General features: G+C 40.9%; 1 protein-coding gene across 1 annotated transcript in view; it reads right to left on the bottom strand.

Moving 5' to 3' along the window:
• The window catches only part of grip1 (glutamate receptor interacting protein 1), a 335,983-nt gene that overhangs the window by 72,198 nt on the left and 239,744 nt on the right, over positions 1-24,041 (bottom strand). Inside the window, 4 exon segments of the mRNA XM_052029773.1 lie at positions 1,220-1,295; positions 3,027-3,110; positions 13,957-14,102; positions 18,087-18,222. Of these exon segments, the coding sequence (XP_051885733.1) occupies positions 1,220-1,295; positions 3,027-3,110; positions 13,957-14,102; positions 18,087-18,222 (442 nt within the window).

Raw genomic sequence — 24,041 nt, 5'->3', positions numbered from 1 at the left:
ACGTCACCTTGGCAAATAAATATCTTCAAATGATCCTTAGCACTGAAATACAAGGATATCAGAGGCATCAGACAATTGAAAAGCAGTGAAAATTGGCACTAGACAAAAAGACAAAATCAACAATACCAAGGGGCACCAGCAAATCACCACTGACTAAATATGCATTTCAAATTCATATCCAACGGATCCAAAATCAATTAGTAAATCATGCTTGCTAACATTTCAACCACAATCTGAGGCAGTTTCTTGCTTGAGGAGCGTTCTCACTGATACACCAAAGAAAACCAAATCTACACATTCTTGTTAAAATGGGTGTGTTTAGATTTAGAAATCAAACATCTGCAGATGTTGGAAATCGGAAAGAAAAATAGAAAATGCTAGAAACACTCAGCAGATCACTCTGAATCTATGGAAAGGTCAATGGCCTGAACCTAACTTGTTTCTCTTTCCATTGATGCTGTCTTACCTGCTGAGTGTTACTAGCATTTTCTCTTTTGTGGAATGATTTGGACAGGCAGAAAGGAAGCACCAAAATTACAAAAGTATCAAATTCTGAACACAACTTCCACTTGCATTGGATATGCCTTTCTAAGTGAGACTGCTAACAATTGTTTGTATAGTCAAATTGCTAACAAACTATAATCTACAAGTCCCATCAGTTATGTACCATTTACCATTCTTCACCTATGTATTAAAAGTATGAAATGGAGACAGAACATTGATAGTGCTTCTGAATCTGCTGTCATTCAATATCCTTTTAACCCTCCTGTTCATGGAAAATGCAGAAGAAATTGCTATGCCCGGAGCTCAAAGGAAACATCTGACTGTAAGCTTGGGTTGAAATAATCACAGGCATTTAAATCAACTCATGTAAAGGCCTAATAGTAGTCACAGAGTACAGTCTACACCATTGTGGGCAAACTGCCTGATGAATAGTGTTAACTGCCATCTATGTGTTGCATACACTGAGTCCTCTTAAAAAGAGAGGCAGACACTTGGGAAAAGAAACATTCTTGCACATGGCACCAGCAGCATCAGGATACAATCCTCAGGAAAAATGGGTCAGAGCATATGTGGCAACAATGGTAGCATGACCAGGGAAGAGAAACATGCGACTTGATCAGAGGATGCCACTGTATCCCACAAGCCTTGTCGTCGTTTGACGGGTGATGCAACAGCAATACCCAATCATGGTAATTGTGATCAGTTGTTACTCTACCTGTCAGCTGGTCCCCCAGCTCTAACGTATGTTATTACAATTGGACGTGATCTATTTCTGTCTTCATGAGATCCTCCTGAGAAAAGAAAGAGAAGAAATTACACAACATCCATTCTTCAGCTCTCCTAACTGACAAACTTCACTGCCCACATGGTCCAAAGGCCAACATGTTGGCTGAACCAAATTCACTATCTCAAGCATATTAGCGGTAAGGAGCTAACAAGTGTCCCCAGAAGCAGAGGAAGGTGAATAGGTAGCTGCTAACCAAGGTCCCTGGCAGCCAGAGTATGTTTGCATGGTGGGAAGGCCAGAATTAGGATAGCCTGCAATGGCTTCCCAAGATTGAATGACCTGCCAGCACAACCTATCGAGGCTCATAGATGAAGAAGCCCATTTGAGCAAGTTACTGAAGGATGATTGTTATCTGAGCAACTATACATCAGAGGGCAATCAATACATGCAGAAGAGAAACTTGAGAGGGGAAAAAAATGTAATCTTGTAAGGATTTCCTCACACACTAAATAATTCAGAATTGTAGAAATCAATATGTCACTTAATCTCTGTAGAGGCCTGCACATCACAGTCAAAATAGCGGGGCACAGCACTTACAGTAAACTTGGACCTAATTGACTGAAGAGGACGCATTAGTGGTCCAAATCTACTGAAGTAAAACCGAAAATGCTGGTAATAATCAGCAGGTCAGGAAACAACTGTGGAAAGAGAAACAAAGTTAACATTTCCGGTTGAAGACCCTTCATCAGCAGGGTCGTAAGTCCTGAATTATTCATATGTGGTTTACATTGCCTCTTCTCTTTCTTCCTATCAAGAGGTAGCACTTTGCATTTCTCAGTATTAGGTGGAGAAAATAACAGACTCAGCTCTCTAACCAAGTTGTTTTGTTGCAGACTTGGGAGACAAGCATTGCAGGTATAACTACAGCTACAAAACAATTTTTGAAATTCAGTCGTGCCTCAATACAATATGCATCTTGCCACACGACCTACAAGATTATGAAGATATTGCTACTGTCTTGAGGATTAACTGCTTTGAGAGTAATAGAACATTTTCACTTGCACTTCAGATGTTATGTACTAAAAATAGTCTGCATTGATATGTAAGGTTCCACCTCGTGCAAGATTCTTGAGAAGAGAGAAATTGGCCTGCCAGTTCCAATCACAGCAACACCAAACATGAATGTTATTTTCCAGAAATAAGCTGAATTGCCCCCAATCTCATCATACTTTGTTATTTTTATAACATCAAATTGATTGCGTCAGATCCATCTGGTTTGCTTAATATGGATTTTTAAACCAGTTGTCATGACAACAGCCTCAATCTGCACTGGGGGAGAATAAACATCAGAATTCACACCAAACACCAAAAATATCTGGAGTATCAGCAATTTCTGATGAGGTGGCAGCAGTCCAGTGTATTCCTAGAAACCTATGACCCACTTTCATAGTAATAAATCAGAGCACAATGTGATGTTTGATGGAATAGATTTCCACCAGCCTAGATCAAGGGATGTGCAGAGGGGAGAAATGAATGCATTCTAGAAATGGAATTACTAAAGAGAATATCAAATACTGGCATAGTTATATCCAAGAACTCCCTTAAAACTTTTTAATCCACAGACTATTCTGTGAATTTTGCATAAAGAAAATGCAGATTTAACAATTAGCATAAAAGGGGCACAAAACAAACCATACATTGAGAAAATTTCACTCAAAAAGAAACCAGGTATCAGATACCAGTTGAAAGGTGAAATAATGCAAGCTATGATGCACTACTAAATGAACCTCCTCACCTCTGATCACAAATCCAAATGTGTTGCCTTCTTTGTGTAAAGTCACTTCCACAGTTTTCAGAATAATACCCGAGCCCTGCACAGCTGGTTGGAATAATAGAAAATATATCAGTCAGAAGCATTGGGAAATGGATTCGGTAATAACACGCAGGCCAAAACAAAAGCCGATCATTCGAAAGAACATTTAGCTGTGTCTCATTCCTTTGCATTCTTTGATTCTTCTGGATGTATAAAGGTCTTTGCTGTGAGCATATTGCCTACCATTAGTGCACATATCACAGCGATAAATGTAGTTCAAAAGTGATTCTTTGCTCTGGAATTGCTTTCAGCTATTCCAAGGTCTTAAAATAATTTAAAATTGTTAATGGTTCTCCTTACCATTTCCTTTATACTGACTGCACAAAGTGGGAGCACCCAAAGTATTTTCTGCTGTGTTGTTGGAATTTTGCACTATCCACATGCCCAGAGTGCAATGTCTATGTAAAGCACCCTGGGGTGGATACAAGCATTGTAAGCGTTTAACATAGTACTTAAGAAGCTAGAGTGAGACATACAGCCCTCGAGCTGCTCTGCTATTCAATAAAGTCATGGCTGATCCTGCACCTCAAGCCCACGTTCCTACCAGATTTCAGAGTTCTGTAGCTCCCCTAGACTCAACACAATACACTCAACAACCGAACATCCACAGCTTTCTAAGGTAGACTATATTAGGGTCAAGGATGTCTCGGAGTGGCTGCAGGATATTCTGAAAGGTCGTGGTACATATAAGTACCACTGACATTGAAAAGAGATGAGATCCAGCTACATTAAGTGGCTACCTAGCTCCCAAAACTCAAGACTCCCATGCAGGACCTCAATGATTGCAAGCTCTGGATTGCTTCTGGTGCCACGAGCTAGCGAGCATAGGAATAGAAGGATAGGTCAGATGAATGTGTGGCTGAGGGGATGATGCAGGAGGACAGGCTGTAGGTCCTGGATCAATGGGACCATTTCTGAGGAAGATGGGACCTGTATAAGCAGGATGAGTTGCACTTTAACCAGAGTGGGGCCAGAATCCTTGCTGGCAGGTTTGCTGGCACTGTTTGGGAACGTTTAAACTGAGTTGGCAGGGGAAGGGGGCTCAGAGTAGTTGTTCAGATGGAGAGGTACAATCACCTAGAGGAGAAATAGCTGATCAGTCCAATGGGCAGAACAAAGGAGTAAGTGCACAGCAAGGGAATTCAAAGCTTTATTGCATCTATTTTAATGAAAGGAGTACAGCCAGTAAAGCAGAAGCTTTAATTAACATGGGGCTCCACAATATTGTTGCCATCACTGAGACATGGTTGAAAAATTGGTAGGACTGCCAACTCAATACCCCAAGGTATAGAATTTTCATGAGAGGCAGAGAGGGGAGTAAAAGAGAAGGAGGTACTGCAGTGTTAGTCAAAGATTGCATTATTTCAGTATGGAGGGAGGATAACTTAGAAGGCTCTTCAAATAAGGCCATGTGGGTAGAGATTGGAAACAAAAGGTGTGTAGTCACTTTGCTGGGGAAGTATTACAGACCTCATGACAGTCAACAGGAAATAGAGGAACAGATATGCAAGCACACATCAGAGAGAGTGCAGGCAGCGTAGTGTAGCGGTTAGCGTAACGCTATTACAGCGCCAGCGACCCGGGTTCAATTCTGGCCTCTGTCTGTAAGGAGTTTGTATGTTCTCCCCGAGTCAGCGTGGGTTTCCTTCTGGTGCTCCGGTTTCCTCCCACATTCCAAAGATGTATGGGTTAGGAAGTTGTGGGCATGCTATGTTGGCGCCGGAAACATGGTGACACTTGCCGGCTGCTCCCTGAACACTCTACGTAAAGGATGCATTTCACTGTGTGTTTCAATCTATGTGTGACTAATGAAGATACCTTATCTTATAAAAATAGGGTTATTGTATTGGGGGATTTCAATTTCCCAAATATTATCTTGAATTGCCTTTGGATTAAAGGCTGAGAGGAGATGAAATTTTTGAGGTGTATCCAGGAGAGGTTTTTGATATCGTATGCAGAAAGACCAGTAAGGGAAGAAGAATTACTGGACTTTATCTTGGAGGATGCAGCTGACCAAGTGAAGGGAGCATCAGTAGGGGATTATTTTGGAGACCGTGACATAATTCCCCCTACTTTAAAGTGTTTATGGAAAAGGATAGGAAAGGGCCAGTAATAAATTGAGTAGTCCAATTTCATTAACAAATGGGAGGACCTGACAAAAGTAGATTGGGAGCATCTACTTGCAGGCAAGTCTATATCTGCACAGTGGGAAGCATTCAAAGGAAAAACAGCAAGAGTTCAAGGCCAACATGTTCCTGTAAGGGTAAAAGCCATGGGTAACAAGACATTGTGCCCGGATGTTAAGGGATATTGAGGATTGGATAAAGAAAAAAATGGAAGCATATAACAGGAATAGGAAACTAATGATGGGGGAGGGCCACAAAGAGTATGAAAAGAGAGATAAGATAAAGTGTAGGGAGGTCCTTAAAAAGGAAGTTAGAAAGGCTAAGAAGGGTCATGAAATATCACTGGCAGATACAATTAAGGTAAATTTGAAGGCGTTCTATGGGCAAAAGAATAACCAGGGAAAAAGTAAGGCCCATTTGGGACAACAGGGCAATCTGTGATAGAGCCAGAAGGTGCAGGTGAAGTCCTAACTGAAAACTTTTCAATCAGTATTCACAAAGGAAACAGATTTTGTAGTTGGAGAATTCAGTAAAGGGTTTGGTGAAAGTCTAGTGCAGGTCTCCGTAAATGAAGATGAGGTACCCAACGCCTTAACAGGCTTAAAGATGGATAAATCCCTGGGACTGGATGGGATTTATCACAGGCTGCTATGGGAGGCAAGGTAAGAGATTGCTGGGGCACTGGTTGAGATTTTTAAGTTTCCGCTGAGCACAAGCGAGGCACCAGATGACTGGAGGATGGCAATTGTGGTCTCCCTTTTCAATAAAGGCAGTAGGGAGAAGCCTGGTAACTACAGACCTGTGAACGTAACATCAGTTGTAGGTAATTTACAGGAAAAATTTCTGGGAGAGGATTAATGATCACTTGGAAAGGCAGGGACTAATCAGAGACAACCAACACGGCTTTGTCAAGGGTAGATCCTGTCTAACCAAAATAATTAAATTCTTTGGAAAGATAACAAGGTATATCAATGAGGGCAGGGCTGTAGATGTGATCTACATAAATGCTAGTAAAGCCTTTTACAAGGTCCTGCAGGGGAGACCGGTTCATACGGTTAGTGTTTATGGGATCCAGGGTAAGTTGGTAAATTAGATCCAAAATTGGCTTGCCAATATGAGACAGGTGAGGGTAGACGACTGTTTTTGTTATTGGATGTCTGTGACCAGTGGTGTCCCACAGGGATCAGTTCTGGGACCCTTGTTGTTTGTAATAAACATGAACTACTTTGAATGTAGATATGGGAGGCATGATCAGTAAGTTCGTGGATGATGCAAAGGTTGGAGGAGTTGTTAACGGCATGGAATGTAGTCTCAGGCTGTGGACAGATATCAATGTTTTGGTGAAATTGGTTGAAAAATAGCAGATGGAGTTTAATCCAGACAAATATACATTCTGGGAGTATTAATGAGGCTAAGACATACACCATGAATGGTATGGTCTTAGGTGGATTGAGGAATAGAGGAACCTTAGAGTACAAGGCCAAAGATCCTTGAAGATAGCAACAAAGCCAGATGACATGGTTATGAAGGCATATGTGATACTGACCTTCATTAGTTGGGGCACTGAATACAGATGTAGGGAGGTTAGGCTCCAACTTTATAAAACATTTGTCGGAGTTCAACTGGAGAACTACATACAGTTCTGGTCACCATGCCATAGGAAGGATGTGATAGCACTGAAGAGAGGGTCGAGGAGATTCACTAGGGTGTTGGCTGAGATGAAGTACTTCAATTATGAGGAGAGACTGGCGAGGGAAGGTCTATTCTCCCTGGAGCAGAGGAGGTTACGAGGGGACAAGATTGAGGTACATAAAATCATGAGGGGTATGGATAGGGTAGACTGCAGGAAACTTTTCCCCATATCAGAGATAAATAAAACTAGAGGACATAGGTTTAGAGTAAGGGGGAAGAGATTTAGAGGGGCTACGAGGGTGACCTTCTTCACCCAGACAGTGATAAGTACCTGAGAGAGTGGTTGAAGCTAGATCACTGACGGCAGTTAAGAAATGTTCAGACGAGCACTTATATCGCTTAGGTTCTGGACCAAACACTGGGAGATGGGATTAATGCAGAAGGGTGCCCACTGATCACTGTGGACAAGTTGGTTTGAATAGCCTGTTTCTGTGCTGTACAATTCTATGACTATTCAAAAGATTCATGACACCAAGAAAAAAAATGTCTCTTCCACGGTACTGAATAGCTAACCAGTGCTGTCGAAACTATTCCCCAAGTTCCAGACTTAGAACCACAGAACACTACAGCACAGAAAACATGCCATTCGGCCCTTCTAGTCTTTGCCGAAACTTTATTCCGCTAGTCCCATTGACCTGCACCCAGTCGATAACCCTCCAGACCTCTCCCATCCATGTATCTATCCAATTTAATCTTAAAACTTAAGAGTGAGCCTGCATTTACCACGTCAGATGGCAGCTCGTTCCACACTCCCACCACTGAGTGAAAAAGTTCCCCCTAATGTTCCCCCTAAATCTTTCCCCTTTCACCCTAAAGCCATGTCCTCTCGTACTTATCTCACCTAATCTAGATGGAAAGAGCCTACTCGCATTTACTCTGTCTATACCCCTCATAATTTTGTAAACCTCTATCAAATCTCCCTTCATTCTTCTGCGCTCCAAGGAATAAAGCCCTAACTTGTTCAATCTTTCCCTGTAACTCAACTCTTGAAGACTCGGCAACATTCTATTAAATCTTCTCTGCACTCTTTCAATCTTACTGATATTCTTCCTATAGTCAGGTGACCAGAACTGCAGCCAATACTCCAAATTTGGCCTCACCAATGTCTCATACAACCTCACCATAACATCCCAACTCTTATACTCAACACTTTGATTTATGAATGCCAGGATGCCAAAAGCCTTCTTTACAACCCTGTCTACCTGTGCTGCCACTTGCAGGGAATTATGTATCTGAACTCCCAGATCCCTTTGTTCCTCCGCACTCCTCAGTGCCCTACCGTTTACCGTGTATGTCCTACCTTCATTTGTCCTTCCAAAATGCAACACCTCACACTTGTCTGCATTAAATTCCATCTGCCATTTCCTGGCCCATTTTTCCAGTTGGTTCAGATCCCTCTGCAAGCTTTCAAAGTCTTCCTCGCTGTCCACAACACCTCCAATCTTAGTGTCATCAGCAAACTTGCTGATCCAATTTACCAAATTATTATCTAGGTTATTCATATAGACAACAAACAAGAATGGACCCAGCACAGATCCCTGAGGAACACCACTGGTCACAGGCCTCCAGTCTGAGAAACAACCATCCACTACCACTCTCTGTCTTCTCCCACACAGCCAATTTCAAATCCAGTTTACAACCTCTCCATGGATACCTAGTGTCTGAACCTTCTGAACTAACCTCTCATGTGGGACCTTGTCAAAGGCCTTACTAAAGTCCATGTAGACAACATCCACAGTCTTTCCTTCATCTACTTTCTTGGTAACCTCCTCGAAAAACTCTACAAGATTTGTTAAACACGATCTACCACGCACAAAGCCATGCTGACCATCCTTAATCAGCCCTTGGCTGTCCAAATACCTGTATACCCAATCTCTCAGAACACCTTCCAATAATTTACCTACTACTGATGTCAGGCTCACTGGCCTGTAATTACCTGGTTTACTTTTAGAGCCTTTTTTAAACAACGGAACAACATGAGCTACCCTCCAGTCCTCCAGCACCGCACCCGTGGCTAAGGACATTTCAAATATATCTGCCAGGGCCACTGCAATTTCTACACTAGTCTCTCTCAAGGTCTGAGGAAATATCACGTCAGGCGCAGGGGATTTATCTACCTTTATTTGCTGCAAGGCAGCAAGCACCTCCTCCTCTTTAATCTCTATATGTTCCATAACACTACTGCTTGTTTCCCTTCCTTCAATATCCACTATGCCAGTTTCCTGAGTAAATACTGATGCAAAAAAACTGTTTAAGATCGCCCCCATCTCCTGAGGATCCACACCTAGCCGACCACTCTGATCTTCTAGGGGACCAATTTTGTCCCTTACTATCCATTTACTCTTAATATACTTGTAGAAACCCTTTGGGTTTACCTTCACATTATCTGCCAGAGCAACCTCATGTCTTCTTTTTGCTTTCCTGATTTCCTTCTTTAGTATTTTCTTACATTTTCTATACTCTTCGATTACCTCGTCTGTTCCTAGTTGCCTACACCTGCTATACACCTCTCTCTTTTTCTTAACCAGATCGCCGATATCCCTTGAAAACAAAGGTTCCCTATGCCTGTTAGCTTTGCCTTTAATCCTGGCAGGAACATGCAAACTCTGCACTCTCAAAATTTCGCCTTTGAAGGCCTTCCACTTACTGAACACATCCTTGTCAGAAAACAACTTATCCCAATCCACTCTTCCTAGATCCTTTCTCCTTTCCACAAAATTGGCCTTTCTCCAATTCAGCTCGAGGACCAGACCTATCCTTATCCATACTTAACTTGAAACTAATGACATTATGGTCACTGGACCCAAAATGTTCACCTACACATACTTCTGTCACCTGACCTGTCTGGTTCCCAAAGAGGAGATCAAGTATTGCATTCTCTCTCGTTGGTACATCTATATATTGATTTAGAAAACTTTCCTGAACACATTTGACAAACTCCAAGCCATCCAGCCCTTTCACAGTGTGGGAGTCCCAGTCAATAGGTGGAAGGTTAAAATCCCCTACTATTACAACTTTCTGTTTCTTACATCGGTCTGCTATCTCTCTACAGATTTGCTCCTCCAATTCTCTCTGACTATTGGGCGGTCTATAATACAACCCTATTAGTGTGGTCACACCTTTCCTGTTCCTCAACTCCACCCATATGGCCTCTGTAGACAAGCCCACCGGGCTGCCCTGTCTACGCACAACTGTGATATTTTCCCTGACTAGTAACGCCTATTTAGAATAGCCTGTTTCTGTGCTGTACAATTCTATGACTATTCAAAAGATTCATAACACCAAGAAATGTCTCCTCCACATTACTGAATAGCTAACCAGTGATGTTGAAACTATTCCCCTAGTTCCAGACTTGCAGAGTCGTAAGTCTTAAATCAGTTGATTTCTCATTCCTCCAAACACTGATAAGTGTAACAAGAGTTGAACAAATTCTTACCTCACAGTAATTTGAAACCTTTTGTTACTGATTGTTCCACTGGTGGGAAATAGTTCTCCCAATTCATTCCATCAAAACTCCACAATTTTGAGCACCTTTTAAATTTCACCATTGCTCTATCTACCCGAAGGAGAATTATCAGCATGTCTGATTCCACTGGGTAGTCAATACTCCTGATCTTTTGAACCACTCTTCTAAATTTTCTCTTCATCCTCCCAATGGCCTGGACATCCTTTAGGAAGAGTGCATCGCAGAAATGGCCATACTTGAGCAGTTCTCTTGCTTGCCTTCCTTTCCTTTCTATTTTTATATTTATGGAGCCTGCACATATTTTTAACTACTTTATCAACTTAGCTTATCACCTTCAGAGGTTTGTGCAAGTAAACTCCCTTCTCTGTTCCTACATCTCCCGCAAGTTTGTTCCAAAATTCATCACCACACTTCTCTAGATTAAATGCCATCTGCCACATCTCTACCCACTTCAACAGCCTATGTGCTCCTCAGTCCACTGTTATGCTCTGCTCAGCACTGTTTGCTATATTCCCATGTTTTATGTCATCTGCCAATTTTTTAATTATGACCCTATACCCCTAACCCCCCTGCCACGTCCAAATCATGATTACAAAATCAAAGAGAGCCTCTGGAACAACCTCACTATGTAATTGCCTCAGTCTACGAAACAACAGTCTATTATTCTCTGCTCTCTGACTCAAACACTGAAGATATGGTGATGAAAGCTATCTTCATCACCAAATTCTCTGCCTCTGTCATCAGACTGCTCATTTGATACAATGTATGATTTCCTCCAGTTAAACCACAGGCAAACTGAAGTCATCAAGCTACCTATTTTCACAATTAATTCTAGCATCCTCTCCCAAGGAGGTCTCAGACTTAACCAAATTGTGCAGTGTGGTTACCTTTGTGACCTTAAGCTGAGTTTCTTACCTCCAGCCCTCTTCCACCTCTTAAAATTATTTGCTTCTACCCATCTCAACCTTGCTGCCTCTGAAATGTCTGGCAAAGCCCCCATCATCTCCAGACTTGATTGTTCCTTTTATCTTTTACTCCAGCTGAACCTCCACCTGTCTCAGGTGCTGTTGCCTACATCTTATCTCAAACTAGATTTTCCTCACCACTCAGCTATTCCTTATGACTAACATTGGCTCCAAATCTCATAATTTATTGCATTTTAAATGTCCAACTTCATCTTTGACTTCTTTCAAAGTCACACCCTGCAATGTCTGTAAAGCCCTGCTCTACAATCTGCCCAATTGCTTCACTCATCTGATTCAGGTTTTCCCAGACACAGCCCAAACCATGCTCTCTTCACCCCTTCATTGACAGCATGCCTCTAGTTACCTGGGTTCCGCCGTGACCTAGTTCTCTTTACCTCTCCACTTCCAGATGAGTCCTTCACACCAGCCATGTTAACCAAGAATCGTCATCCCTCCTAAAACTTCCTGAGCCTCGACATCCAGTTTTGTCTGACCAACTCTCTGTAAAGTATTGTGGAATTTTTTTCTGCACTAACATCATTATATAAATGCAAGTTCCCTTTGAAAGAAAAAATAGATTTCAACTACAACAGCTGTGCTTAAATCTGCAAATAGCAAACATAAGTCATTGAAACCATGGGCTCGATGCAGTGAGTGGATTTCATTTCCTTCAAAATCAAAGCAGTGATTAGCATCTAATGATTCTTTGAAAATACAGCAAAATATATATTGATCTAAAAGATATAATGACATTCAACTGTGATAAACATTTCCCTTTCAACACTTTGAACTTTCAAAGAACGCTCTGGTGCATTTTAATGTACATCTCCACCAATCATTTTTGGCACATGCAATACTGCACAGAAACCTTGAAAAACACCACACAGTAGCTCCTTAAAGACAAACAAATGCAAATGGCAGGAGAAATCTCATATAAGGGGCTAATTAGTTTGTTTTGAAGTGATCTTTTGCTGCGAATATTTTGCTCCCACTGTAAGAAAGTAACTGATTGTTAAGTAAAATGTTGTTCATTAAAAGAAATGTAATTTTAGTTGCAGAAAACAATTTGCAATTTGTTTGAACCTTAAGACAATTTGTCAAGTAGAAAAAGAGATCTTCCAGGCTATAATAAAAAAGTTGTGTTACATATGCATGGAAGAATTTCCTTCCATCCTATTTAATAACGTCTTTAGGCCCCTCAAGTAGCAAATGTTTGTGTCTAATTGAAGATAAGGAAACAGAAGAAGTTTAATAGGTGGAATTAATGACAACTTTAAGACAACTCCAGGTGGAAGAGTAAGAGCACTATCAGTGGGATGACCATCTTTTTCAGGCTGACTTGTGAAGCAGTTCAATTCTGACTGCACATGTCTCAGATGATTCAGTGCTGCCAGTGAGGAAGCCAAAATCATGAGGAATATGGGTCAGAGACAGCAATATCATTGCAGCTCTGATTATCTGACTGGAAATCCCTCTTACTATGGTTCCTGCTTGAAGTTTAGGACTGTGATTGATCCTTCACACAAAACAGCTTACCCCAAAGCATACCATGTCACCAGGCTGTCTAACTGAGCAATCTTAATGCAGTGTACCAAGGTACACATTCTGTTGTAGGACTCTTGAAAGCACAGCTGACAGTCTTGGTCTTCAGCACATGCATTCAGCTGGCATATCAGCAAAGTATTAAGAGAGTGTCGGGGCAACCTTTAGATCAATGACTCAATTACAAAAGGAACAGGGAATCCTGGTGCTCCAGTGAACAGTGTCCATTCAAAACACACCTCAAGATCAAAAATACATCATTGCAATCTTTGGTGTTACCATGCAGAAATGACCTAGCAGATTTCCTTAAGTATTACAAGAGAGTACATGTTTACTTAATTCTGTGCAAAATGAAAAGAAACAAAGGAAATAAAGGCTTCTATTTACATAGCAATTTCCACTTTCCTTTTAGTTCATCTCAAAGCAATTTACAGCTAATTAAATACTTTTGAAGAGTTGGTAGTGTAAGAAATTGGGTAGCCAATTTACACACAGCAAATTGCCACAATGGCAATATGATACTGAGCAAATATTCATTTTTGTGTGATGCTGGTTGAAGGATAAGCATTGGCCAAGTCTCCAGAGTAGGTTTTGAGGTCAGGACTTTCTGACATCGATGAGACTGTTACTAATGGGGAAACAACTAATAAAATGCTTTAAGTGTTTTAAGAGACTTACAAATCCTAATCATACTACCTGCTACTACATCGATAGATAGAATGCCCATTGGCAGTAAATCAGTTCTCAGATTAGGTATTGTAATTTCTTACAATTGTTAACTGATTTTAAGATTACTGTTTTTTTCCCTTCTATAAAATTCACAAAATATTGAGACTGCTAATGCAAAAGTTCAGTGTTTCAAATATTTATATTTCAAATATTAATATTTTAAAAGGGGTTTTCACGTAATTGAACTGTTTGAGCTTTGGCTTCATGCTAAATGCATAAATGAATATGTGTCTTTGCCTTTTCAATAGTCAAGTTCAGTTTTTAAATATGTTATTAACTTTATCAATAGTTAATTCAAGATCTTCTACAGAAAATATATCAAAGGTACTCACAAACAGGAGGCAGCTCGTATTCTACCTCAAGGACCACTCTCTCACCAACATTCTTCAGGAGACTGATGATCTCATCGTGCCTGAATTTTGTTAAGTTGATTCCATTGACAGATTTGATGTAATCTCCAATATTTAACTGATCACTTCTGTAAATTAATGCCATAATATATTCAATCAGCCTACATCATGCTTTATACAAAGCAAACCTGAACACATTTACCTTCATTACATCCTCACTTTCAACCACTTCTTTGAAAGCTAATTTCTAATATGTCAGGTATATTGAAAATACTTCAATAATCCTTAAAATTAATAATCATCACTCAATTAACATAGCCAGGAAATGTGGCTTCCAAGACCTTCAATGTTCAGTCATTAATAAATTCTTCTGTACTTCTTTGAAAATAGTGTTTTGCTTCATTAATCGCTAAGCTAATTGCCCCCTTGATCACGGCAAGACAAAGTCCTGACAACAATGTTTACATGAGAACATAAGACATAGGAGCAGGAGTTGGCCATCTGGCCTGTCGAGCCTGCTCCGCCATTCAATAAGATCATGGCTGATCTGGTCGTCGACTCAGCTCCGCCTACCTGCCTTTTCCCCATAACCCTTAATTCTCCTACCATGTAAAAACTTATTTAATTGTGTCTCAAATATATTTAATGAAGTAGCCTCTACTGCTTACCTGGACAGAGAATACCACAGATTCACTACTCTCAGGGAAAAGCAGTTCCTCCTCATCTCCGTCCTAAATCTACTTCCCTGAATCTTGAGGTTATATCCCCTAGTTCTAGTCTCAGCTACCAGTGGAAACAACTTTCTTTCCTCTATCTTATTTATCCCTTTCATAATTTCATATGTTTCTATAAGATCCCATCTCATTCTTTTGAATTTCAGCAAGTATAGTCCCAGGCTACTCAATCTCTCCTCACAGGCTAACCCCCTCATCCCCGGAATCAACCTGGTGAACCTCCTCTGCACTGCATCCAAAGCCAATACATCTTTTCTCAAGTAGGAAGACCAGAACTGCACACAGTACTCTAAGTGCAGCCTCACCAGTACCCTGTACAGTTGCAGCATAATCTCCCTGCTCTTAAATTCAATCCCTCTAGCAATGAAGGCCAATATTCCATTTGCCTTCTTCACAGCCTGCTGGACCTGCAAATCACCTTTTGTGATTCATGCACAAGTACTCCCAAGTCCCTCTGCACAACAGCACGCTGCAGTCTTTCACCACTTAAATAATAATCTGATCTTCTATTTTTCCTTCCAAAGTGGATGACCTTGCATTTACCAACATTGTACTCCACCTGCCAGACCCTTGCCCAATCACAATCAATCTCTCTCTGCAGACTCTCTGCATCCTCTGCATAATTTGCTTTACCACTATATTGGGTGTCATCAGCAAACTTAGATATGCTACACTCAGTCCCCTCTTCCAAATCGTTAACGTATATCGTGAACAGTTGCGGGCCCAGCACTGACCACTGTGGCACCCCGCTCACCACTGATTGCCAACCAGAGAAACACCCATATATCCCAACTCTCTGCCTTCTATTGGTTAACCCATCCTCTATCCATGCTAATACATTACCTCCAGCTCCATGCATCCTTACCTTATGGATGTCTTTTATGCGGCACCTTATTGAACGTCTTCTGGAAATCCAAGTATACAACATCCACTGGTTCCCGTCTATCCACTGCATTCGTTATATATTCAAAGAACCCCAGTAATTTCGTCAAACAGGACCTGCTCTTCTTGAATCCATGCTGCACCTGCCTGATGGACCTATCCAGATGTCTTGCTATTTCTTCCTTAACGATAGCTTCAAGCATTTTCCTGACCACAGACGTTAAGCTAACTGGCCTATAGTTACCTGCCTTTTGCTTACATCCTTTTTTAAACAATGGCGTGACATTCGCTGTCTTCCAATCTGCTGGGACCTGCACAGAGTTCAGAGAATTTTTGTAAATTATAATAAACGCCTCTACTATAACTTCTGCCATTCCTTTCAGTACTCTGGGATGCATTCCATCAGGACCAGGGGACTTATCTACCTGTAGGCCCACTAGTTTGCTCAGCACTACCTCTTTAGTGACAGTGATTGTATCGAGGTCCTCACCTCACATCGCATCCATACCATCTCTCTTTAGCATATTAGACATGTCCTCCACTGTGAAGGCCAACACAAAATAGTCGTTCAAAGCCTCAGCCATTTCCGCATTACCCAATATTAATTCCGTCTTCGCGTCTCCCAAGGGACCTACATTCACTTTAGCCGCCTTTTTTTTTTGCTTTGTATCATTATAAAAACTTTTACTATCTTTTTATATTTTGTGCTAGTTTACTTTCATAATCTATTTTCCCTTTCTTTATTGCTTGCTTAGTGGTTCTTTGTTGCTTTTTAAAGTTTTCCAAATTTTCCAGTTTCCTACCACTTTTGGAACTTTGTATACATGAGCCTGTAGTTTGATGCCTTCCTTTATTTCCTTAGTTATCCAAGGCTGGCTCTCCCCACCCTTGCTTTTAAATGTAATATACTTTTGTTGAGCACTGTGAAAAATCTCTTTGAAAGTCTTCCACTGTTCCTCAACTGTCCCACCATATAACTGTGTTCCCAGTCTATGCTAGTCAACTCCTTCCTCATCCCTTTGTAGTCTCCCTTGTTTAGGCATAATACACTGGTTTTAGATTAAACTATTGAACCCTCCATTTGAATGAGAAATTCCATCATACTGTGATCCCTCTTTCCAGGAGGATCCCGAACTACAAGATTGTTAATCTTAACTGTCTCATTGCACAAATTAAAGTCCCCTATGACAACTGCTGTTCCATTCTTACATGCATCAGATATTTCTTGGTTTATTGCCTGTGCCACTGTAACGTTATTATTCTGTATACAACTCCCACCACTGATATTTTTCCCTTTACTATTCCTAATCTCTACCCAGATGGATTTAACATTCTGCTCCTTAGATCTAATATCATCTCTCACTATCGCCCTGATCTCATTCTTAAATACGAGCGCTACCCCACCTCCCTGCCTATCCTTCCGTATTACCTGATACCCTTGGATATTTAATTCCATGTTTGCAATGTGATAACCATCAAGCTGGAAGCATGAACCTAAAACATTCTGGGTTGATATCAGCTTGATCTGCCTGGTAGAAACTGTGCATGTGACCAAATTATAACAGTGCAGTTAATGACATGCTCCTACAATGAGCTGGTTTAGTATCATGTCAAATATTACTTGGAATAACTTTCCACTGCTTGTAATTTTATCCATTAACAGTTCAGCAACTTAATGCTTTCAATTTATTTTTCATTACTCCAAAGTTTGCCATAGTAGAACTTAAAACTTTGTTTTGAGCTTCTCCCTCTCAAAGCTAATAGCAAATTCAAGTCACGACTTGCATGCTGCCCTTTCCCCATCAGATCGTTAACTAATTCTGGTTTGCTCCTCATTACTAAATACAACATTCCGTTCTAAAAACGGATCTGAGCACATAACAGAAAATCAATTGCCGTTACTTGTGATGTATTGATCTTCCTCCAGCTAATGCTAATATTATAAGCTACAGTTATAACACTTTTCGTACAGATGTCATTGCTTACTTCACTAAATTCGAGCTATTAAATAAACCAAATTAATTTGGTGGATAAATGCCTAGAAATGCATCCATGGTCAGTTGTGCTAACCAAAATGTACAGTCACACCATTTTACCCTTGCTCCAAAATTCATTCCGTATGCTCTATATGGCATGTTTCATTCTACAGACCAGGCAAGAATTTATACAGAGAATAATTTTAGCTTTGAAATGCAATGAAGCAAGACAACTTTCTTAGGTCTGTCACTATAAACATACAATTAATTATGTTTCTCAAATCAATTATTATGAGCTGAAAACAATTAGCATTCTTTCAGTTTCCTTCATAAAGATGACACAGTAGACAAGCAGTTGTATCTCCACAGCCCAGGCATTTTGTGAGCAAAATCCATGACATTTCAGAAGAGGTAAAGATTGAGAAGAACAGAACATTATTTCTCAAGGACTCCATGAACCCAATGAAGCACGCTCAGCTGTGAACCCGCACCAGTCTCCGGTAATAAGCGCACAAATTACCTTGCAGCAATTCCTCCAGGCCGTAGATTGGATACCCTTGGTTTCCCTTCCTTGTCTATTCCACCTGATACAGTGAGCCCCAGGGTGCTGCCTTCCTTTTTCATCAACTCGACTATAGTTTGACCTATGAATTCCTCTGCAGAGAGAGCACAAAGACCACCTTAATAACAATGTTACCGCATTTAGTAATCCCCATTTCAGGAAAAAAAAGTCTGCATTCCAGAATCTTCTTTCACACAGAAATACAAACGTTTCATCTTCTGTCCCCTTCCATCAGGCAGAAGATACAAAAGCTTGAGAACACATACCACCAGGTACAAGGACAGCTTACATCCCACTGTTATGACTCTTGGATGGACCTCTTATACAATAAAGATGAACTCTTGACATCTCAATCTACCTTGTCATGGCAATTGCACTTTGTCTACCTGCACTGCACTTTCTCTGTAACTCTAACACTATATTCTGCATTCTGTTATTGTTTTCCTTTTGTACTACTTCGAAGTACTTATGTATGGAATGCATGCAAACAAAATCTTTTCATGGTATCTCAGTACATTTGACAACAATAAGCGAACTATCAATTTTTCTTCCTCAACTAAGGAACTGTTTCATATGTAGTTAGCATTTCAGGTCTGAGACCCTTCATTTGATGAAAGGTCTCGGGCCTGAAACATTAACTTAGTTTCTTTTTACCACAGATGCTGCCTAATCTACTGCGTGTTTCCAGCATTTTCTGTTTTTGCTTCCAATTTTCAGCATCTGCAGTTTTGAAATTTCATGCTACATACATAGCTTGCTCAAGTGCAAGTTGTGCGTTAGGCCTGTTACACAGCAGCTGCAGCACTGTGTGCTCTGCTTCTGAAGTTTGGCTTGTTAACTTCAAAGAAACAAAATTTGGAGAACTTGGTACAATATGAAAGCCCCTTTCATATATCATGCCGATTTCAAGCAATGACAATTTTCTCACCCAGCGTTTCAGCAGGCAGGACCAGGAGGAAGAGCTGGTTCAACCCTGTCTTGACTTGTTATATACCCATCCTTACACCTACGAAGCCTTGGAATGCTTGACCAAACTGTTGGATCTCATGAAGCTAGCTCAGATGAAGAATCAAATTTAGTACATTCTGGATCCATGTGGCTTGAGAAGTTCACAGGGTTAAACTGGTTGAGCCAACAAGATCAAATGATTCAGTTATTACAAGTTAGTGTCCTGCAACAACTAACACAGCAACAGCATGATTAATCAAGAAGTAATAACCTCAATCTCAAATACAGACACTTTTTTTTAAAATAAGAGTTTAATTTGCCTTTATGCTAAACTTGAGAAATCTGAAGAAAATAGTGGATCTAGTGTTATCCAGTATTCAGAGGAATGATGGAGGCTCTCTATTACAGTTATGGTGTTGATAGCTTGAATAGTCAATGTCTATGTGCTAGTCTACAGGCATTATAAACTGTGCATTTAGGCAACAGCTTTATAAAAGGTAAAAGGTATTTCCATCTAGAAACACAGTATGTCAAAGAATGGAGATAGTGTTGGATATTAAGAGATCTCAATCTTAACCATAGTTTGGGGGGTACTGAATTTAATTTTGGACACAGAATCACTTGAAGGAAAAAAACTAAAGAGGAGTAGCATCAATTCACTATGTTAAAGTTATAAAGTAAGATAGATGCGAAGGGAAATTTGAGAACACAGGGCATTTTTCTTTCCCACCAGAACTAATTTAAGAGTTAGCCTCAAAATTATGAAGCTTCAGATCAAGGTAAAGGAAAGGTAGAAATTTTTAAATAATGACAAAATGAGGTGAACGATGTCTGGAACAACTTGTATCAGTGCAGCACGTAAAACATAAGCCTGCATCACAGCACACTTCACGAGGCATTATCCAGCAAAATGCGACCACCTGCCATCATGGGATCATTAGAGCTGAAGAGCAAAAGCTTGATTAGAGAGGTGGGTTTGGAAGAGGAGAAAAAGTACAGAGAAGCATGGAAGAAATTTTAACGTTTAACGCCACAGCAGATGAAAGTACAATGACGCAATTAAAATCACAGCCAGAATGGGAGGAGAGCAGGTATCCAAGCATGGTGCAGCTGATGGGAGAAGGTTACCAAGATCAGGTAGGATTGGGTCATGGAGAGAACTGAAAACAAGGATGAGAAATACAACAGGGTGTTGGGTAATTGGAAGACAGCAACCACAAGTGTGATGGGTAAATGAGCCCTAAAGCAAGTGACCGTGAAAGCAAAACGGAGAGACAAAAAATTCTGCAGATGCTGGAATCTGAAGCAATACACAAAAGGTGCTGGAGGAACTCAGCAGGTCAGGCAGCATCCAAGGAGGGAAATGAACAGTCGACGTTTCAGGTCGAGACCCTTCATCAGGATTGGAAAGGAAGAGGCTCTGACTTCTGCCCTCCTCCTTTCCAGTCATGATGAAGGGTCTCGACCTGAAACATCGACTGTTTATTTCCCTCCATGGATGCTGCCTTACCTGCTGAGTTCCTCCAGCACCTTTTGTGTATTGAACCATGAAAGCAAAGTTTTGGATGACCTCCAACTTAGAACTCAAATCTCTGAGGGAGGCCACTGGAATAGTCAAGTTTCGGTGAACAAAGGCAAAAATGAGGGCTTCAATGAATGAGATGACATGGGAAGAATGTGGTGAAGTTACATAGGCCAACATAGGTGAGCTTGGTGATGGCACAGAATTGTGCTCAGTAGATCATTTGGGTCAAATAAGAACCAAAGTTGTGAGCAGCATTAGTTCATTTGTAAGCAGGGACAGAAATGGAGTCACTAGTGAGGGAACAAAGTTGGTGAACAGGGCTGGAAACAAAGACCTGACATTTCCTGAGAAACACAGGCAATTCTGTTTGCAATGGCCCCATGCAAGTGTCAGCAATTTCAGGCTCCTACACAAGTCTGTGTGAACGTGGCGGTTCAAAATACCACATATGGTCTTTGCCACTGTTATTCTGACTGCACTCCAGCTAGAGTCCAGTGCCTGCTGCTTGCTGCTTCAGCTGCCTGCTGCTTCCCAGCAATTAATCCTGAAGTAACACCAGGCTGGATTTGTCACAGATTCAATGACCAGGTTTATCAAATTAATATAAATATATTTAATTGCTCTTTTCCTAGTGCTTTTGTTTTGATTTAAATTACATATTTTGAAAACATTAAAAAAAATAAATTTTCAAATATTCATTTTGTTTGAAAGCTTTTGCAGACTGTTAAGCTAAAGGATAGGGCTTTAACGGCTGGTGAAGCATTTCCAGTTGTAAATAACAGCAAGTGACGAGGCTTGGTCAAGCCCTGTCATGTACTACTGTATACAACTGGAAGGTCCCGTCTCACCAGCCATGTTGGACATGTCTACTTTAAGGAATTTCCCACAAGAAGATTGATTCCATCAAGTGTGCAATTGGCAAAGAGAATCTAACAAGTACAAGTGGCTCCCTGTGATCAGGAAATTATGGGATAATGATTTTGGCCTTCCCAATAATTACTCGATAGAAATTTTTCACTGAGCCGGTGTTGGACGTTTGATGAGCAGTCAAACAACTTTGATATAGGGGAGGGTCTGGAGAAGTTGAGCTGGATATTAAAATACATGTGGTATTTATATGATGATAGAACCAAAGAATACATTCAGAGAAAAAAAGCTTAAACTTGTATGGCTTCTTTCATAACCTCAGCCAATGAGATTTTTTAAGTGTCGTTTTTTAAGTGTCGTCAGCACTGTAGTATATGAAAGAGAGCTGCGATTATCTTTCCCAAATACAATGTGATAATGATCAGATATTGCGTTTTAGTGATATACAGTCAGGATAAATATTGTTCAAGGCATCAGGATGATTAGAATAGTGCCAGAGAGTTCCCATATGCACCTGAAGGACCAGGCAGTGCCAGGTTTACACCACATCAGAGCAATGGAAAAATCAATCTTCAACAGGTATGCGTATCACCAGAGTGGGATTTGAACCCCCAACCTTCCCACTTGGAGCCAAGAGGGTTACCAACAAAGTCAGAGCTGGCACGGAAAATGGGAAGGGATCCAGGATAGATCTACAGCTGATGCCAAGTCGGATTGATGTGGGGATGGAGAGGAGACACTTGAAGTGAGAATTGAGCCTGGTGAATGGATTCCCGTCCCACTGGATGACAGTGGAGAGGATCTGAAGAGTCATGGTGTGATCAACAATGTCAAAAGCTCCACACATGGTGAAGGCCAAGGAAGATGATTACGTTTGGCATGCGAGATGGTAGGGTGCTGACCTGAGAGGATGATTCAAATGCACAACATGAATTTGAAAGGCGACTGTACATTCAAGGGCTTTAGCCTTGCCTTCATCTACAGGTAATTTATGAAATTGGAAGGGTCAAGGATTGGCTTCTTGAGATTATGGTGACAACAGGTTTGCAGGAAAGGGGGACTGTTCCCCATCAAAACAAAACATCAACTGTATCAAAATAGCTTAGTGGGGATAGATTTGGAGGACAATGTCAAAAACTCCACGACGGGAGACTAGAGAAAGGTGTGAGCTCACAGCTAGGGCAAGATTGAGCCTTACGGGAAGTTTGCTTGGTGGGATGGGGGTGAGAGGGAACAGACAGAGCTGCAAAGGTGGCCTCAACTTCAGTGAGACAAGCCTGTGAGCTCCTGGCAGTTGGATATAAAAGTGAGGGTGAAGGAGACAAGTTTAAGGCAGTAGCTTACATCAGAAACGTCTGAATCGCTTGATGACCCTAGAACAGTCAGTGATTTTGCAAGCTGAGAGGAAGATCCTTACATTCCATTTGTGGTTGACCACAAATGAGTGGTGCAAGTGTAAATCAGTTGTCCATATCTGATCAGCGTCACTTAGACATAAAGGAGATAAGGTACGCTGTGGGGATAACAGTCAGACACTCATAGATGAAAGATCTAGTTAAAAATCAATTGAGAGAAGCACATATTTTGTTGTGTCACACATGGCTTCAATGTGGAACACAATGCAGCAAATTGTTTCAGTTGTGACTAAGAAGCTGCTTAAAAAGGTAGGATTAAAGAAATGACCTTGTGGAGAAAGCCTTCACTGTGATGAAATTTCTGCTTCTGCACTGTAACTTTGTGATCAATGGTATATCTCAGATGCTTTAATGAAAACTGACGATTATCAGAAAATTTGAAACAGTCCCATTAGTAGGAGAGCAACTTCAATTAAATCACTTGCTGGATGTCCCTTAGGGCCAAGTGACCAAGCAATGAGTGCAGCCCAATACTTGAACCACATTTGTATTTTTATCATGAGGCAATAGCACAAGCTTAAGGCCATGATTCACAAAAGGTTCATCAGTTTTGACAGTACTGCTTCTCACAGCAGGCACATTATGGTTGCAATCTTTGTCTCGTTATCTCCTGAAACAGGCTGGAGTAAGACATCTTCCCACAGCAGAGAGAAACATCCACGTGACATGCTGTGAAGGCAAATAGAACTGTCATGATTACGTAGATCACACCGAATGTCACAGTCTGAGGAAATCATCAACCTGTCAGTAAGAAAACCCAATAAACTGACTGTAATGTTCTTCCAGAAATGTCAGCAGCTGAAAAGACGAAACAGTAGAACGGAATTCCCAACCCTGCAGCACAGAGGGAGAACCTTCATTAAAGAGAAAGCAGCAGTTTAATGAAGAGACTGAGCACCAGCTTCTCAAGGGCATTAAGGAATGGGCAATAACTGTTGGCTTTTGCAGCAATAGCCTCACCCTATGAGTGCATTTAAAATAAAGTTATCTCCAGCTCGACTTCAGATGAAAGCTTACAAAGAAAAACATGAAAATCAAACAAAAAACTGCCGACACTTGATATCTGTGGAAAAAGAAACGGAGCTAGGGTTTCAGGTATAAAACCCTTCATCAGAGCTGGTGAAGAGAGAAAACACACTGGTTTTCAGCAGCAGATAA

The sequence above is a fragment of the Pristis pectinata genome, chromosome 15 (assembly GCF_009764475.1).
Source record: "Pristis pectinata isolate sPriPec2 chromosome 15, sPriPec2.1.pri, whole genome shotgun sequence".
NCBI classification, from domain to species: domain Eukaryota; kingdom Metazoa; phylum Chordata; class Chondrichthyes; order Rhinopristiformes; family Pristidae; genus Pristis; species Pristis pectinata.
This window is presented reverse-complemented; position numbering and strand designations above follow the sequence as displayed.